The sequence below is a fragment of the Pempheris klunzingeri genome, chromosome 21, assembly GCF_042242105.1.
Source record: "Pempheris klunzingeri isolate RE-2024b chromosome 21, fPemKlu1.hap1, whole genome shotgun sequence".
NCBI classification, from domain to species: domain Eukaryota; kingdom Metazoa; phylum Chordata; class Actinopteri; order Acropomatiformes; family Pempheridae; genus Pempheris; species Pempheris klunzingeri.
Window position 1 is genome coordinate 1346024 of NC_092032.1, and position 18977 is coordinate 1365000.

Sequence of the window (18977 nt, forward strand, 5' to 3'; positions counted from 1 at the left end):
CTGTTCCCAAAGTACTGACACAGTATAGACATAACCATAGGTTTCCTTAGGAGTGACCACAAAAGTACACAGTGATTATTTCTACAACAAGGTTGTGAATTAGTGTAAACACATACAAAAATCTCATGCTGAATAAAACCTTTTCTTTTGAAGTTATTATGGTATATTCAATGGCAGGTACTACTGACGTCACAGATATGGGGGTTCGCTGAAAACCAGCTGTCTTGTATCATTAGCTACATCTTCTCAGAAATATCCAGTCATTTATTATGCTAGTCCTTGAAAACAGGAGTTATTGACGTCCCCTTGTAGAAAATGTTGCGGGCGTTGTCAGGGCTGTTGGCTCTCTCTGGAATCAGGATGATACTATTGCCTTTTCTCCGCAGTGTGGACTCACGACTGGAGGCGACTGAGGGGGCATCTGAAGCAGTCTCTCCACTTCCGCCACCTCCTCCTCCAGATCCCGAACCACTACTATCCCCTGGAGTGACCCTTATGGTAGAAAGGCCCTGGGGGTGGAGCCTCTGGTCTGACTGGCCGGTGCTCTGGGTGTGAACAGTAACTATGGGTGGGGTGCTGACAGTGGCAGTGGTGGTAACAATGTGATTGGCACGCTTCCTTTCAATGGACCCTTCACGTACTGAGTCTGAGCTTTCCGAGTCTCTGTTTAGATCATTGAGCTCAAAGGACTGCCTCAAGCTCCCACCTCCTCCCCCTGATCCTCCTCCTGCTCCACAAGTCCCTGTACCTCCCCCACCTCCAGTGCCATGATCCAGGGACCGCCACCTCCATGATCCGCTTCCATCTGTGGATGGGGCTTGGATCACTGGCTTGTTATTTTCAGGGTGGGCCTCTACTCTGACAATTGCTCCGGTACTCCCTGAAATACTGCCTGTGGTGCTACCCAGTGAGCTGGGCCCTGTGGTGCCAGTAGGATCTTGATCAGTTAGTGCCCTGTAGCGAACAGAGCTCTGGCAACTCCCAGTGATGCTGCAGCCAATGCTGCTTTCATCTAAGCTCTTGGAATGGGTCTGTAGTAGGCCCTGCTGCTTGGACATAGCAATCACTTGCATTATTCGCGGCTGGGTGTTCTGCCCATTATCATTAGTCCTGCTGGCTGTTGTCTTCTCTGCTGCCCTTTGCCAGTTAGCCTGAACTATGCTATTTACTGTTGACATCCCCTCACTTCCTCCACCTCCCCCTGTCCTTGGGGAAGTGGTGTTGTAATTCTCATGAGCTTCCTCTGGTATATGGACCAGCTGAGAAGACCCCGGTCTGGACTGCATGGATATCCTGGCTCCCCCAGTGATGCCACTGCAGTTACTGGGCAGGGTGGTGCTAGCACCTGTGGCCAGTTTGGACATGAAGACGTGACCATCAAAGCCTCCATTCAGGCCCATAGCCAATGGCTCAGAGCTGGATCGGAGCTCCATGCTGCCGTGGTGATGTGGATGCTGGGAGGATTGGCCAGACGATGAGTCTACAGAGGAGGAGAAGGAGTCTGGTACCTGCAGGGAGCATTTGTGGTTGTTGTTCTTACTTTTCCACTGAGACAGAAGCTGCTTTGAGCGGCTGGAGTCCATGGATGCATGGTGGAGGGTGGCAGCGTGACGTCTGGCTGCTTCCTCATATGCTGCCATGGCTTGGGGGGTATGGACCCGAGGAAGGGTGTGGCTAAAGGTCACCATGGCGTCTTTGCTCTGAGGGCTGCGGGGGGATATCACTTCCACATCTGCACTGGAGCGCTTCACACTATCATCAGGCCTCTGCTGTTGAAGACCTCGGTGGAGGAGGCCCTCAGAGTGGGAGATGGGCATGCTGGGCTCCCCAGCCATGCTGGCTTTCATCTGCAGGTGGTGGAGTACGGCCTCCTGGCTGATGTGTGGCAAGGAACAGGGGGGGCGGTGTGTCAGTGGAGGGGGGCTGGCGCTGGCCTCCTCACTTGGCTGAAAATTTCCGACTGCATACAACCCCTGCCAACAAAAGCAACAGAGAAACATTATGTACTGTACATTTCATTTGGTGCTTATTTTACCTGATACCTGAATGAGTTATAAGTGGAACTAGTTTAATCCAAAAGCACGAGCTTACATAGAAACATTTCTATGTAAGCTGTGTAATCGTTTTTGCTGTGATATGCCTTTAATTGTGTTTAAATCTAACCAAATATAGAGCATTGGGGATCTTATTTCAGCATGGCAGCAGTGTGGCAATGTCTGTTATTGATCAGTTCATTACCTTGGTCCAGACTGCAAGATGTCAGCAACTGATTGATGGATTGATGTGCAATTTGTATTCAAGATCTCCAGATGATGAATCCTAATGATTTTGGTTTCCCCTGACATTTACTATAGTTTACCTGCGACCAGGAGGTTAACAGTTTTTGGTTCAAAACATCAGCATTCCCATCAGCCTCAACTGTACTTGGTGTTTAGCAGTAACTAGCAAATGTAAGTATACTAACATGCTAAGCTAGTATTTTGAGCATTTTAGCATGGTAATGTTAGCATTTAGGTGAAATCACTGCTTCTAGCGTAGCTGTAGACTCTTTAGTCATGCTTCTTCCATGCACACATGTTGGAATACATAGGTGTGTTTCAGGTTGTGTTAATCATCTTGTGCTTCGTGTGGAAGCAGAGCGGTAGTGCTAACTGATGACAGCCAAATGTTGCAGTATGTTGCATGTGTTGCAATGAGCTTTGCTCATCAGACATTCGCTGCAACACAGACTTAAGCTTTCATTATGGAGGACTGCTGTTGGGTGCTGATGGGTCTTCTGTGCAGGCAGTCCATTGGAAATGACAATGCTGATGGAACTGGACCCTACCAGGTAGACAGCAATAGCACCTCCAAGCAGGAATCCCAGGTAGACGTCAATGGCATGGTTCTTGTACTGAATAATCCGGGTCAGACCACAAATGATGGCACAGATAATGAAGGAGAAGACGAGCAGGGGCTTGAGCAGCTTGGATGAGTCTGTCAGAGTGCTGTTGAAGTACATCTGTGGACACATAACACAGTAACTGATGTATTTTCCATTATTTTTATGATTACTCCTTTGTGCTTTAGCAGTGTGCTATTCCATCACTCTTCCAAGGCAGTGTTAGCATTGGCTAGGCAAGGCAAGGCAGTGGCATTTTATTTAGGATAGATTCACATGTCAGTCATGCTGTGGTCATTCCCCAGGTACCCTGGGAACTTTAGTGAAGGTCAGTATTTGTTCAGGGACTATTGCATTAATCTAATTTCTGCAGTTTTGACCAATAAGTCCCTCAAAAGATAATTTTTAAGATAGCCTCCTTACGCTTTTGCACAATGTTTTTTTATTTGCAAGGCCAGTGAATCACTTCCAAATACTTCAATGTTCTGCACATTTTTAGAACATATAATACACATATTAGGGGGTGTGATCATTGAATATTTTTGGTTTTTACTCTATATGTTATTATAATGATATTGATAGTTAATTACTATTTAAAGGGAGAAAAAGCCTTTAGACGTACATCATAAATGCTCCTTCAGACTTTGAGCAGGCAGTCATACATATACTGTAAACTGTAGTTTACATGCCATGAGAGACAGCAATTCTATTAGTATATGGAGCCTTTTAGTATTAGTATATCTTTGTGTACAATTATAAATTGATCATTGATAAGTGTGATGATGATTGCAATTATCTAGTTTATTAGTATTATGAAGATGATAAAATAAAAACAAAAATAGTGAAATGAATAAATGGAGTTAATTGCTAATTCCATCACCCACTTCTCCATGTCTGATGTATCATTAGGCTCTTCATGGGAGGGTGAGCAGAGTTAAGTGTTTGCGTGGGCTCAAACCATTACTCACTGAAACATAGACAGCGGCGAAGGATGCGAGGGTAGCATGCTGCGACGGGAAGGATTTTCTGCAAGAGAAGGAAGAACAGAAATAATCTCAGCCAACGTTCACATCTGTGGGTGTGAGACAACAGAGGGTTTAACCACAGCCAACAAAACCCAACCCTAATGAGATATCTCAAACACCACACTGTACACACGCTTGGTTGATATGAGCTCAATGACTAAATCAAATTTAATGTACCTTTACATGTTCTCCTACCGTTTTTCCTTTAGAGCCCAGAAAACAATTCAACAAAGGCAGTTAGAGAGCAAGGAAGCTGAATTTTACATTGTAGAAATATCTTAATCTGACGCCACCAGCCAAGTGCCAGTGAGACACATACAAGCATACACATGTGAATGGCTGATCTACACTTATATACTGCAGTGGAGCAGCAGGAGCTTCACTGTGTGTTAAATAATGAAAGTGAACCTGTGGCCCAGTTTCTCACTGAGCTCCAACCCAATGACCTACTTCTGACATCTCCTGGTGCTCGCTCCTCCGACCAGACCTCTTCTTTACTTCTGAAAATGCATGTGTGTCAATGTGTATGCTTTGGTGCAGTGATGCAGCTGTATGTATCTTTGTGTGTGCATGTGTGTGTGCATGTGTTTCTTCTCCTCTTTAAATCAGCATTTACAACATCTGTGGAGTAATAAAAATTTAATTTACACATGGAAGCTGATAGCGCTGCTTCTGAAAGATCTGACCCACTTTCAGCACTGAAATAACCTAAACATACTGTATACTGTTGTCCACTATATATTATTATGCATCTGCTATTATGCATACATTATTATAAATGTACTTTGCTATAAATGCAATGCGCATTTATTACTATTAAAGTAAAAAATACATTTACAATCCCTCAAATCTGCTTTAAAACAATGGTTAGGTGCCCATTTGTAGACTGAAAGTGATTTTGCTTGCTGCAATTATCCCTCCTATTGATACTGACAGTAAAGATCCCTTTTGTAAGTGACTTACAACATTCTTAAGGGAAAAAAAGGTGATGTACCTGAGTTGAAAAGGTTCCTAGATAAATTCCTTCCATGGAAATGTCTCAATAAGGGAGTGCTTAACTGTGACGTTTTTTTAATTAGTCAGTCGGTCTGTTTCTGCTCCCGCTTTAAAAATAGGTTAATAATACCCCTGGTGCACAGCCACTGCAACAAAAAAGCTTTCCATGCTGCTCCGGGAACGAGACTGAAGCTAAGGCTGCCACAGAGAGAGTGGAAGACAGTGTTTATGCCAGGAGCAGTGGGTTATATTTAGACCCACAGTCTACAGTCAAATCTACGTGTGTCCCAAATGCACGGGTCTGACCTACCCTCGTTCCCACACACACACACACACACACACACACACACACACACACACACACACACAGATATGACTCCTTTAAATCTCACAGAAACCAATACGCATTAAGGTGCCTGGTTTTATCAGAGCCACTCAGACACTGAGAACACAGAGGGCTGTAAACAGACTCATTATTGATGTTGGATCTGTCTCTATTGAGTCCTGCCCTGGCTGCCTCAGGGGACTTGGAAAGATCTGCAACATTTAGACCTGAATCACAAAAATAACAGAAAGCTAAAGTGCAATTTTAGGTTTGCTTATTGAATTAATATGTCAGACTATGAAAACACACACACACACACACTCTTTTGTTCTGTTTTCATTCAAATGTCATTGTGGAGGATGTAGATTGTGGTGCTGCTGAACTGTGTTGGACCGTACAGAGAGGTAAATGTGGTGCACACTCACCTGCCCTGGTTGATTGCTGCAAGGTCGGCGCCTGAGCAGATATCCTCCATGATGTAGGGGTTCTGCTCACAGCTGACATTCAGCGTGGTGTAGTTGGGTTTACACACAGTGAGGAAGTATGGTGCTGGGTAGCCTGTCATTAGTTGGAGGATGTCGGTGATGAGGGCCGTGGCACAAAGACCGAACGCATGAACGCCTGAGGATAGAAGAAGATGTGATGGGAAGGTTGGGAAAACACAGGCTTTAACATCACTGATAATTCTGTACAAGGCCAATATACAGAATGCAGGTAATGCAATTATTGTCTTTGATTTCCGGAGTCTAAAACATTAGAGTCTGAAACACAGTTTCACACAGACGTGATCTATTATACTGATAGCAGGACTTACTTGAGCTTTCATTTTTGCTGTCTCTCATGCAAACACATTTAAAAGAACACATTTTGGCTATAACGGTCTGGCTTGAGAGATTTTAGCACAACACTAGTTATGTAAATGTTGGTTCTTGCTCAGTGGGGAATTTTTAAAAAGGAGTCATGAGGAGAAGATGAAAAAACAGTCCGTCACCATACTTTTAGGTGAATAGAAATGAAAATAGTGTACCAACGAAGCGGACAGCTCTGCGTATGAAGGAGTTGAAGTTGCAACCAGCAGCGTTGATGTTCGCCTCGGCGCCAGCGCCACTCTTCTTCCGAGACAGACAGCAGAACAGGATGGCCTCTCCGATCATTATCTGTCAGTACAACACACAACAGCACGTCACCTGTTTGCAAGCAGATGTAGGTGTCACGGGCATCGTTTCCACTGAGGAAGAGGGCAGATTTACCCCCCGCCCCCCCCACTTTTCAAAATCCTAGTGTTTCCTGGTTGGTTTCCATTCCTGCTTTTTCTGTATCCATTTTCTGCTTTTCCCAGCAAGACCTTTGTCACAAATGGTGATTGGTGAGTATTTGTGATATCCATGTTTCTCCAATTTCATTTATATGCAATTTAATGTTCTTTTACGACTTGTAAGTAAGTGTGTGACACAAGCCTAAATGTTCAGCCCTTTCTCAATCCCAGGGCATCACGTACTGCTGCTCTGTCTCCCCACTATGGCGTCTGATACAGACACACTAAGCTCCCTTACAGTGTCTGTGTGACACTTTAAAGTGTAATGTAGAATATAAAAGTCCACAAATGAAGATGGAGAGCTGGATCAATGCCTCTAACACCCGACTTTGACTCAGGAGACCAGGAATCGTATCTCGCGTGAAATTGAATGACAACCTTAAGTTCTGTGAAGTGGACACTGGGCTCCTCTCTCCTCCTCTTCCTCTCCATCCTGATGCTTCATGTCTCTTTAATGTCTGTTACTAACTTACTATCTTCCCCGGAGCCTTTCTGTGCTTTTCTCATCCCTCTGGTTCCTGTGGATCCTGGTCCTGGTTCTCCTGCTGTGGTTCTCTGGTTCCTGTGGATCCTGGTCCTGGTTCTCCTGCTGTGGTTCTCTGGTTCCTGTGGATCCTGGTCCTGGTTCTCCTGCTGTGGTTCTCTGGCTTCATGAATCACTGCTGTGGATCATCAGCCACCGACACATTTTACTGATATTAGTCCTGTTTTTGTCATGTTTTTCAATGTTACCATATTGCTCATGTGGGGATTCTTGAATCCTTCATGTTGAATTCCTGAATCGTTGGGTCTCTCTCTGATTAAAGAGTTTGGTCTAGACCTGCTCTTTATGGAAAGAGTCTGGAGATAACACTGTGTGACTGTATGAACACTGTATGAATTGGCGCTGTATAAATAAAGATTGACTGATTGATTGATTGAGGAGAGCGAGATGAACAGCAGCATCAGCGATGGACGGAGAGAGGGATCAGGAGTACTTAGAGGAGGGCCTCTGGGGATCTGCATAATACTGAAACTGATGCACTTTACCCATAAGTCTCACTAAACCAGCGTTTATCTGGAGCCCATTTTTCTCTTGCAAAAGAGAAACAGCTTTTGTTGCTTTTGCTGTTCATGTTTCTCTTTCAGGAAGTTAGATGGTTTTTATGTTATTTACAGACTAGCGATTGTTAATGAGGGTCGTTCACATGTGGCAATTTGTAGTGTTTTTTATAGTCAAGGGTGTCTTATTATGGTAAAAACAGCTAGATCACAATGACACTCAGCCTCTCCACCAGCAACACACACTGGAAAAGACTGGAGGCACCTGTTCTTCTGACAGAGTGCCAGTCATTTTTCATGTTTTTGTAATAAAGGTTTCTAGGCGATGAATCATCTCATAATCAAACTTTTATTGTAAAGATTAAGGGAATGGCTTTAATTTTAGTCTACTTTTCAGTTGGTAGCTGAAGACTTGTGGTAGCTAGCACACAACTTTTGTCAGGAGGTCATGTAGGGCTGATCGTCTCACCTGTCACATCTATTATGTGATGCTATGTTACATTCATAGTTATGAAACTATGGCTTTAATACAAGCAAGAATATTTTCAACATTGTACATTCCTTCATTTTACTTTACATTTTAGTCACTGCAGAGAATAATTCAAATTAATAATTAGGATTCACAGTCACGGTTTGAACAATAAGACAAACACACTGAGTATTATGGACATGGTGATTATCTTCTTTTTAAAACTGTTTTGGTGTCTTTAGCTTAAAAAGACTAATGTCATACAGTGTGATATCCAACACTGTGATGCGGTTGGTTGTCAAAATGCGTAAGAATGTTTTTGATGGTTAATAACTTGCTGTTAAACTAAGTTAGAAAAATGAAAGGGAAACCCATTTAAGCTTCCCTCTACTGGAGGAATGACTAGTAGTAAAGTGTGACAACAAACCCCAGTCTCCACTATCATCAGGCTTGTAAACCACTAGGCTTGACCATTTTGTCGTCTGGGCCATTTATTAATGACTCCACTAAATGTTTTAATTGCAGCGAAGCAACCCATGTAGATTGGCCTTAACCTGACTGTATACTTCCTTTAGCATTGCCTTTATCATAGCAGTGACATCGAGGTTTCTAGTTCAAATTGGGAAAGCGATCTGGTTGTCTTCACGACAGCGGCACCAACAACACTTAGAAACAGTGAAAGGGGCCAGGGGTTGGTGAGAAGTTGTCTGCTTCTGCTTTAACTAAAGTCAAACAAATGTTCTCATAAGCCTTGAGGGCGGGCAGCAGCTCTAACATAGAGCGACAGTCAAAGCGCTTGAGTGCTTGCCAGCCCGCGAAAAGCATCCTGATGCGAGGACAGGAACGCCTCAGGTTTTCTGCTGCTCCACAAGTCGCTGGGAGATGGCTCTCTAAGGAAGAGTTTGTCATCAGCTGCTTATGAGGAGTCTGATTGATGTAAAAAAAGATATCAGAGGGAGCTGTGCGAGATGCGCACGGCTGAGACTGATGTCTGAGAGTTGAGTTTTTCGCATCACTCTGGTGAGACAGCTTTGACGCACATCTCTGTCTTGGCTTCAGATGGTGAGTTTCTGGGAAGACACTGTGGTTTTTAGCTCTTTGTGTATCTTCTGCCAGAACTTAAGCTCCACTATATGATAATAGTTTGGCATCCCTCTGAGCTGAGCACAAAAGAGGACTCTTTTTTTCTTTCTTTCTGTCTTTTTTTTTAATATACAAGACATTTTGGAGCGTGTAAGGCTGAACGTGGTGGGGAGGGAATGTGATTTGTTGATGTTTAAAAATACTCACATAAAACCTAAAACTGGGGGGCTTATGGTTGGTTTGTGCTTTGGAACATGGGAGCACTATCTGACATTCTAACAGAATCAGACAGCGTGGCCGTCCCACTAAGTTCCACCGTGTAATTATAAGTGTGACTCTGACTAAAGAACTTTGATGTGTTGAAGGGTGTAATTTCCACTGGAAATTGTGCCAAGATGCCCCCCATACTTTTCCAATACCTAGTAGTTTTATCCTGCCACTTTTGAAAATTCAACATGTTTTACTAAAAATCTCTCAAACAGTTATCAGGATGAAAAAATTTTGCCCTCTGGCTTTGCCTCTGAGGCCACATAGAGGCTATAAGCAGCCTGAGAGGAAGCCCAGCATCGTCTACATATGTTAGGGGGAAAACCTGAACCAAAACAAGGGCAGTAAAGAGGGTACTCCGGGGACAAGAACTTACAAAATGACAAAATTACGTTATAATCTGCAGAATGACATCATCTTGCATTGAGGCATTAAACTCATAAAATCTTTTGTTAGATTTTTACAATTACAATGTTTGATAGTTTTGGGCTTGGATTTCTGGTTAATTTATCTCCCAAATAAAACCATGCCGAGAAAAGTAGAGAAAATATGAAAATAGTCACCGCTGTGCACTGTTCAAGGACACTGCTGGCTGTTCTGTCAGAAACACAGGGGAGACACTGTGTTTCAAGTTTAGCCTAGTTCTTGTCAGCACAAAATGTAGTTCGATCAATCTCAATCAATCTTTATTTATATAGCACCAATTCATAACAGCGTTATCTCAAGACTCTTTCCATAAAGAGCAGGTCTAGACCAAACTCTTTAATTAGAGAGAGACCCAACGATTCAGGAATTCAACATTAAGAAACAGAAATACTAACAGCAACTATAGTGCTGACTGTCGGAATCTGACTAATAATCATCAATATGGTGACATGACAATAGTTAATATGTGAATAATAATAACAGGACTAATATCAAAAGTGTTGGCGGCTGATGATCCGCAGCAGTGATTCATGAAGCCAGAGAACCACAGCAGGAGAACCAGGACCAGGATCCACAGGAACCAGAGAACCACAGCAGGAGAACCAGGACCAGGATCCACAGGAACCTGAGAATCACAGCAGGAGAACCAGGACCAGGTTCCACAGGAACCAGAGAACCACAGCAGGAGAACCAGGACCAGGATCCACAGGAACCAGAGAGATGAGAAAAGCCCAGAAAGGCTCCGGGGAAGATACCAAGTTAGTAACAGACATTAAAGAGACATGAAGCATCAGGATGGAGAGGAAGAGGAGGAGAGAGGAGCCCAGTGCATCATGGGAGTCCCCCGGCAGTCTGAGCCTATAGCAGCATAACTAGGGGCTGGTCTAAGGCCTGATCCAGCCCTAAACTATAGGCTTTATCACTAAGGAAGGTTTTTAGTCTACTCTTAAATGTAGAGAGGGTGTCTGCCCCCCGAACCCAAACTGGAAGGAGGTTCCACAGGAGAGGAGCCTGATAGCTGAAAGCTCTGGCTCCATCACTACTTTAGAGGACTTTAGGAACCACCAGTAGGCCTGCAGTCTGGGAGCACAGTGCTCTAGTGGGGTAGTACGGTACTATGAGTTCTTGAAGATATGATGGAGCCTGAACATTAAGAACCTTGTAGGTGAGGAGAAGGATTTTAAACTCTATTCTAGATTTTACTGGAAGCCAGTGAAGAGAAGCCAGTACAGGAGAAATATGATCTCTTCTCTTAGTTCTCATCAGAACAGGAGCAGCAGCGTTCTGGACCAGCTGGAGAGTCTTTAAGGACTTATTGGAGCAGCCTGATAATAAGGAACAGAAATAATCCAACCTAGAAGTGACAAATGCATGGACTAATGTTTCTGCATCATCTTAGACAGGATGGACCTGATTCCTGATCAAAGATAACTCCCAGATTCCTCACAGTGGAGCTGGAGGCCAGAGTAATGCCATCCAGCATTATTTTCATTCTACATTCAAAAGTCTGCCTGTTTCAAACCAACTACTAAATAAATGGACTCTTGTGTATTCTCTTACCTGTCACTAAATATCCTGGCGTGCAAACAAATCACGTAATTATATGATTCGTGACCACAAACTTTCTGAAATCAACAACAATGAATGCCTGATCTCTGAGTAAGAGCTCTCTTAACTGATGAGTCAAATGGATCATTAGAGTCCAGTAACCATTACTGCAGTAATTCAGTGAGAAACCAGCTCTTAGTCACATCTGAACATCACTCACACATCTCTCCATAGGGATGCAACAATCCAACTGTTCTCTCCTGGTAATGATTCTGAAAACCAAACTCATGTTAAGAACATGGTTTGAGTTAAAATGACTATTACATTATTAGCTAGCTGTCAAGATGATCTTAACTTGAATCCAGTGAGGTGCATAGATGTAGGCATCGATAAAGCACCTAGCTTTGAGTCTCTGCTGCTGACATCTCCATGTGTGACTGTGTTAAGGTGTCATCAGAAACTGTTTTTTAAAACTGTTTGATGGGTCTAATGTGATGTTCAGTAATGTTCACTGAATCATAGCTACCACAGTAACATAGTTAACTCTGCTGATACACATTCTAGGTACTTTTTGTAAACATGTAACTTAAAATATGAATGTAAAATAAGAGTCTTATTACAAACAAATTTATAATCACGTCATACATTTTACAATGCAATAAGAGACAGAACATCCTGAATTCCCTGCTAAATGCAGATGTGAACAGTGCCTGCTTACTTGTGTGACTAACAGATGCTGTAGTTGTGTGGTTGAATACACACTACTGTGGTGTCAAAGGACAAAGGAAAGTGTAGATCCTGTGAATTCTGCATAAAAGTGCATGTGGGTCTATGAGATGCATCTTCTCTCCCACTGCTTCTCTCTGTCCCTCTTTTCCAATTTGCTATTTGCTATGATGAGTTTATTTTATATAGGACCTCTATTTTCTACATTCTATTTGTTATTTGATATTTATCTTGGCTTAAAACGGGACCTGAGAACGTAATTTCGTACCTCCCCATGTGTAAACATGTGTTGGTATGACAAATAAAGTTTCTTGAATCTTGAATCTTGAATGAGTTATGTTTGGTAGATCCTCTAAACTTTTAGCTAAGGAGAAGGCACAGAGCAGGATACTGGGGGAGAGAACCACATATGTTTACATTTATTATAACTGGCAGTGAATGATGCATTCACAAGCACTTGAACAGAAACTGTTAAAATTATTTCTTGTCAGAGATAAAAAAGGCAAATCAATATTTCCACTGTCTCACTTTGGCGAACAACCCTTCCTGCGCTAATGCTACTGGCTGTATGTCACTATGTGAAGTCCCTCTGGAATAAGGTTAGTGTCATCTAACGTTTGTTTCTAATCCTTACGGTGATGGCGGGTCCGGCAAAGGCCAGGCTGAGCAGCATCAGCAGGGGGATGACTTCGTGGTTGGGGTCGATGTAGGGCAGGCTCAGGCTACGGTCATGGCAGTTGAAGCCTGACTTGACTGGCTTGAACACATCCGTCCACTCCAGGAAGTACAGACTGACCACAGACGATACCAGGATTGGTAGCTGTCATTAGACACGACAGAGAGAAAGAGAGAGAGAGACAGAGAAAAAGATATAAGGGAGTTGAAAGTCATAAACAGCTGAGGCATGAGGAACTTTAACAGATTGCCATTGAATAAATAAATAGATAAACAGGCAGTGAAGGCTGCAAACGTCCCCATAACCCTATGGTTCAATGACCATGCTAATTTGATTTGATAATGAGGACGAGGGCATCGGCGTGGTTTTCATGACTTGAGGGAGGTGAGGATGGTGCTGAGGGTGAAAGAAGATGGCATGTGAAATGAATTGCTTTTATGAACGAGCACTCCCACTGAGCTCAGCTCAGAGCCACTGTAGGAATTCTCCTCGTCCCAACAAACAAAATGAGAAACAGCTAGTTCATGTTGATTATAGCTAGCTTGAGGTCTTAAAACCCTAAAAGGCCATTCATAACACAGCAGTTCAATCCCAACCATGAAATAAACGGCGAGTAATAAAACTCACGTTGATCTCTGTCTTGAGCAAATCAAAGTGCTCCAGTGATCGGTGGAGGGTCTGCAGGGATCAGCTCTGCTTGGTTGATTATGCAAATTTATGCTTTAGACATGCAGCAATTTCACAACTGACCTGTCACAGAGTAACTGTACTCTGTACTAGGAGTTGGTGGCATCTTACCAGTGGATATGCAGTCCTGTCAAGAGCGCTGAGAGAGCAGAGCCGTGGGGCTGAGCACACCATTCTTTTGTTTCGGAGGACTTATCCATCCCTAGAATTCACAAAGACCTGCCAGTTTCAAAGCATTTTTATATCATGGTCCTCCCACTTTAATTTGAGTTGCCTCCTCCTTTGAAGAACTCACAACTTACTTTTTCTGCCTGTCATGCAATGTACAAATGTGCATTTTATAGCTTTTGATCACAATTAATATGTATTGATTCATGATTAACAACACTGTCAGTTAGTGTTTTGTATGACAATGCACTTTTAATATTTTTTGTTTCATTTGTCTTACTCTTTGGAATAGAGACCACATTTCTCTTGTACTGGCTTCTCTTCATTGGCTCCCAGAAAAATCTAGAATAGAGTTTAAAATCCTTCTCCTCACCTACAAGGTTCTTAATGTTCAGGCTCCATCATATCTTCAAGAACTCATAGTACCGTACTACCCCACTAGAGCACTGTGCTCCCAGACTGCAGGCCTACTGGTGGTTCCTAAAGTCCTCTAAAGTAGTGATGGAGCCAGAGCTTTCAGCTATCAGGCTCCTCTCCTGTGGAACCTCCTTCCAGTTTGGGTTCGGGGGGGCAGACACCCTCTCTACATTTAAGAGTAGACTAAAAACCTTCCTTAGTGATAAAGCCTATAGTTTAGGGCTGGATCAGGCCTTGGACCAGCCCCTAGTTATGCTGCTATAGGCTTAGACTGCCGGGGGACTCCCATGATGCACTGGGCTCCTTTCTCCTCCTATTAGTCACATTCTTATTGTCAGTGCTATAGTTGCTGTTAGTATATTGTATATAGAGTATATTCTCTCTCTCTCTCTCTCTGTCCAACCTCCACCCAACATGGACCCCGACAGAAAGCCCCCCCCCCCTCTGAGCCTGGTTCTGTTCCAGGTTTCTTCCTGTTAAAGGGGAGTTCTTCCTCCACTGTTTCCTAATATAATATCTGATGCTGCTCATGTGAGGATTCTTGAATCCTTAATGTTGAATTCCTGAATCGTTGGGTCTCTCTCTGATTAAAGAGTTTGGTCTAGACCTGCTCTTTATGGAAAGAGTCTTGAGATAATGCTGTTATGAATTGGTGCTGTATAAATAAAGATTGATTGATTGATTGATTGATTGATTATTCCCTTAGACGGCTTAGACAATGGACTTTACATTAGGATGCTGCTGTGCAGATCAAAAACTGCCTCTCTAGGTTCTGACAAAGCAAGAAAACCTGGGAAATGAAAAAGACACAATGATTTGAAATCATACAATGGTGGTTTAATGGTGGATTCTTTCGCAGCGTCTTGCAGTTGTCAGCTGGAGTGACGTTCATCCTTGAGTCTATCTGCTCTCGTGTTTCCGTACTTCAGAAACAACAGTTTTATAACCTCCCATAAAAAGCCTGCATCATATCATGATGGGAGAGATGGTATGAAATGGCACGACTGAGTGAAGGAAACGAGACCTACGCGTCAGTAAGAGGCTGCTAATAACACTGCATCTCTCTGGGGGGAAACACAAGCTCCTAAAACTGCTCTGAGGTTAAACAAATTAAAGCTCGACAACAACTCCATACTAACACTCTGTGTTCTGGTCAGTTGAAATCCCCCCCCCCCACCACCCCCCCAGGCTCCATGGTGTCCCATTAAAGAGTGCCTCAGAGAAGTAAGGTGCATGTGTAGGCACAAAGCTGATGTGTAATTGGAGGCAGTACAGTGTCCACAGAGGACCGCAGTGAGACGTGTCAGTGGGAGTTGAATGTGGCCTGCAGCATCACAGGCTCCATCATGCAGCTTAATACCCTGCTTCACTGGTAGAGAGCGCCAGGCACGCTGATGCTCAGCTAATGCTAAGTAGAGCGACGTGATGGAGGGGGCCCACTAGGAGCCCAACACAGGGGGATATCTTTAAGTCAACACACTCGTGCTGGGAGCTTACACACACACACACACACACACATAGAGGCCCACTGTTTGCAGGCTTCCTTCCTTTTGTCTGTCTCCCCTTTCTGCCAGGGGTCACTAGCTAACACACTAGTTTTCTTGTCTTCCATCCAGGCTGTCTATCATTATCTCTTTCTTTCATTACAAAGAGAGGGGTTTCATCCAATCGGTTCATTGAACATTAGTGGTAATCTGAGGAGAACTTCTATGTATGTATCGCCCTTCTATAATGCACGTACTGCACATAACCACCCTTTTCATGTCTATACTCCATCAGGGGACATTCCTGCTGAGCTCGTGGCATCATATTTAAACATGATGGGGTCTAATCGCATCAGTTACGTCTCTCCTGATTAAAGTGATGTCACTGTGCTCCCAGATCTCAGCAGTTACTCTGCTGAATCACAACTGAGAGAAGTGAAGGACAAGAGTGAAAAGATTAGAGTAGAACCTGAGAGAAAATACAAGGACCTCCTCTTCCTCTCATTCCTGCAGCCATTTTGTGTTTTGCTTAAGCTGCATAAAGCTCTCCTACTCACGCTGAACACTGCTGTCTTGAGGGATAAGCTGTTCTCTTAATAGTTATTTTTAGGTTCAAAATTTAATCTAAGAAATCATATCGAAGCAACTTTCATCACATCATACATATTCTGTTTGGACGTTTTGTGAATACGTCCTCAAATATCATTTTGAACACGGGAAGTCTGCAGAACTCTGCACCATCTGTATGCAGGTTCACCCTCAAATATTCTTTCCCTGAAGGACTTTTTAACAAAATACTTCACACAGCTCAGGTCCAACATGCACTGAGCCCAAAGGGTATCACTCTTCTCTTCTTTTTCAAAAGTTGGGATGACTTTAAGAATTCCAAATGACTCATTTTGAATACGGATCATTTGGTTTGTTAATTAGTAATTTGTTCAATTCAACCAATTACAGCAATCAATTATATTAATGAATAATTGATTAGAATCATCAGAACAGGTGGTTACTGTTAACTTGTCATTGGTTACTGGTTACTCGTAACTTATTGTGTATATCATCTGGTCTATGTCACACAGTGACACTAGAGAATCTGGTGCACAACCTGATGTATTAACCTTTAGGTAAGAGAGCTCTCTGAGCGCAGAGAGAAGCTGGGGAGACTGGTAAAGTTGTTCAACAATAAAACATCCAGATAATTCACTGATAATGGTTCAGAAACGTACCCCCTTCATCCACCATAGTGAGCGGACTTCTGATTACGGCTTGTGGGAGTCATTGGACTGCTTGTTAAAGACTGGTCTGATGAAACTAAAAGCTACACATTCCAGTTACATACATACATATTAAGTGGAACACCGAACATGCAGAAGGCACAAATCTCCAAATGAGGCCCCCACACACCTGAAAGCTTCTAACCTGCACCCAGCACATTAATTCTTCCCAAAGAGAGCAATATGAGATCACTTTCTGCCACAGAATAGCAAAGGAGTGTGGAGTAAAGAGAAGTCTAACCACTTCCTTCTACATGAAAGTGCTCCTTTAAACACACTCCTAAAATCCAGTGACTTGTGAATTGGATTTGAATGGCTGAATAAAAGCATAGGACAACATTCATCATCCTGCTTGTGCTTGTGTGCTCCATGTGCTCCATATTGAAATCAGCTCATACAGCCCCCCACTGAGCTCAACACTGCACCAACCAACCAAGCCCCATCCCCCCTCCCCAGGTCTGTTTTCTTGGCTCTCTGTCAGCCTCCCTCACCTCTCGTCCAGCATCTCAGTGTGTGGAAATAAAAAATGTAGGTCAGTGGCATCGGTGCTCTCGCTGCTCATGCTCTGCAGATGAAGCTGCTCTGGGAGGAATACTGTACTCTCCGTACTTCAAAGTAGATTTCTGCAGGATAATTTATGTCACATCCTGTTATTTTGAAAGCGCAGCATGATTTGCTCAGGCCAACAGCAGCTAACCGTATTTGACAGGCTCCACTGTTTCTACACATGCACTACGGTGCTTCTCATTTGTTGGTGAGTTAAAGAAATCATTTAATAAAAAAAACAGTGTACAGAAAGCAAGTCATTGACCATGTCATCAAGATTTATGCACATGCTGTTCGGATCACAGTAACCAACCGATCAGTAAAGATGTCTGGTTCTTGTCCTAATATTGGAAGGGTCTGTCCAACACTGGAACAGAGTAAGATATCAATGGCTACTGGTCAGATTGTTGTGGATTCTCTACGGGTATTCATGGTCCCTGAAGTAAGATTCATGAACTGTTTTGATGACCTCTTGACCGTTGGTCAGGGGCTCACTAACAATGTCTGCTGGCAAAAGTCCCACTGAGAGTCAAAATTCCCCAAGACCTCATTTGTTCCATGACAAGACATCTGTTAAACTAAAAACTTATAGTCACGATCCTCAGAGGATAGTCCCAGATCTGGACCTTTGTAAATTCAAGGTTCAAAGTTCAGTTGACTCATCCATGGGAACATGAAAATGACAGTGCTCCAGTCCTAATCTAACACCACTGAAAACACAGGAGACAAAAACCCATGAAATAAAAACATTTATAAAAATAACTCAAACTGGAAATACTTCTGGACCCTTCTGGACCCATGTCTGTGTGTAACATGCTTTTAGCGGCCGTCATCCTATGAATATAAATCCTCACAGATGAAGGTTCTTTTTCCTACTGATGCAAAAATCCTGTTCATACAACCAGAGATAATGAAGAGAGTTACGTCAGCTTTCTAATATTGTTTCACTGGATTTATGATCACACTGCCCACTGTCATTGTGTGTGTGTGTGTGTGTGTGTGTGTACGCATGCACACTCATTGTCAGCTTCTACAGCACACTTGCGTTCACCCTGGGCCAGTCCCCCATAAGCATGTCACTACCGTGGCAGTGAGTTGTCTCTATCAGTCACTAATGACTGACAGCAACATGTCCTCACAGTCAACAAAGAAAAAGAAAATCCTTTGTTCACTTTTGAACCCCGGTCAAAGGAAGCCGTGACGCCGTCCCGTTGAACGCGTGTCTAACAGAGGATGTGGGGATGCTCCTCTTGATCTTGTCACGTAACTTTGTGCCCCAGTAGCTGCAAAGACCGGCAAATGGACTGGTAGCAGAGTCAGTGGTGAGAGTTTATGCTACATTTGGACAACTTGTTGACTGCTTTGTCAAATTCATATGAGAACCTGTATCTATAGAAATGTGGGACCCCCTCTCCATGTGCCACCAAAGCTGGTATTACCACTTATATATATCAAATTCTAATCAGAATCAGAATCAGAATCAGAATCAGAATTCTTTTATTGTCATTGTGCAAGAAGCACAACGAAATTGAAATGAGAAACAGCAGCTCTCATGGACAGTGCAAACAACGGAAGGTGCAAAATACAGAATAGTGCAAAAGAACGACGGAATAAACTTTAGTG

The 18977-nt window shown here is 43.2% G+C and overlaps 1 protein-coding gene across 1 annotated transcript in view; it reads right to left on the reverse strand.

Moving 5' to 3' along the window:
* Nucleotides 1–272: 272 nt before the first annotated feature.
* Nucleotides 273–18977, reverse strand: part of LOC139221229 (phospholipid phosphatase-related protein type 4) — a 26111-nt gene continuing 7406 nt past the window's right edge. The window contains exons 2-7 of the mRNA XM_070853147.1: nt 12737–12922; nt 6255–6384; nt 5653–5848; nt 3850–3907; nt 2828–3001; nt 273–1973 (exon numbers count right to left, since the gene is read on the reverse strand). Of these exons, the coding sequence (XP_070709248.1) occupies nt 273–1973; nt 2828–3001; nt 3850–3907; nt 5653–5848; nt 6255–6384; nt 12737–12922 (2445 nt within the window). The remainder of the gene's footprint in view (nt 1974–2827; nt 3002–3849; nt 3908–5652; nt 5849–6254; nt 6385–12736; nt 12923–18977) is intronic.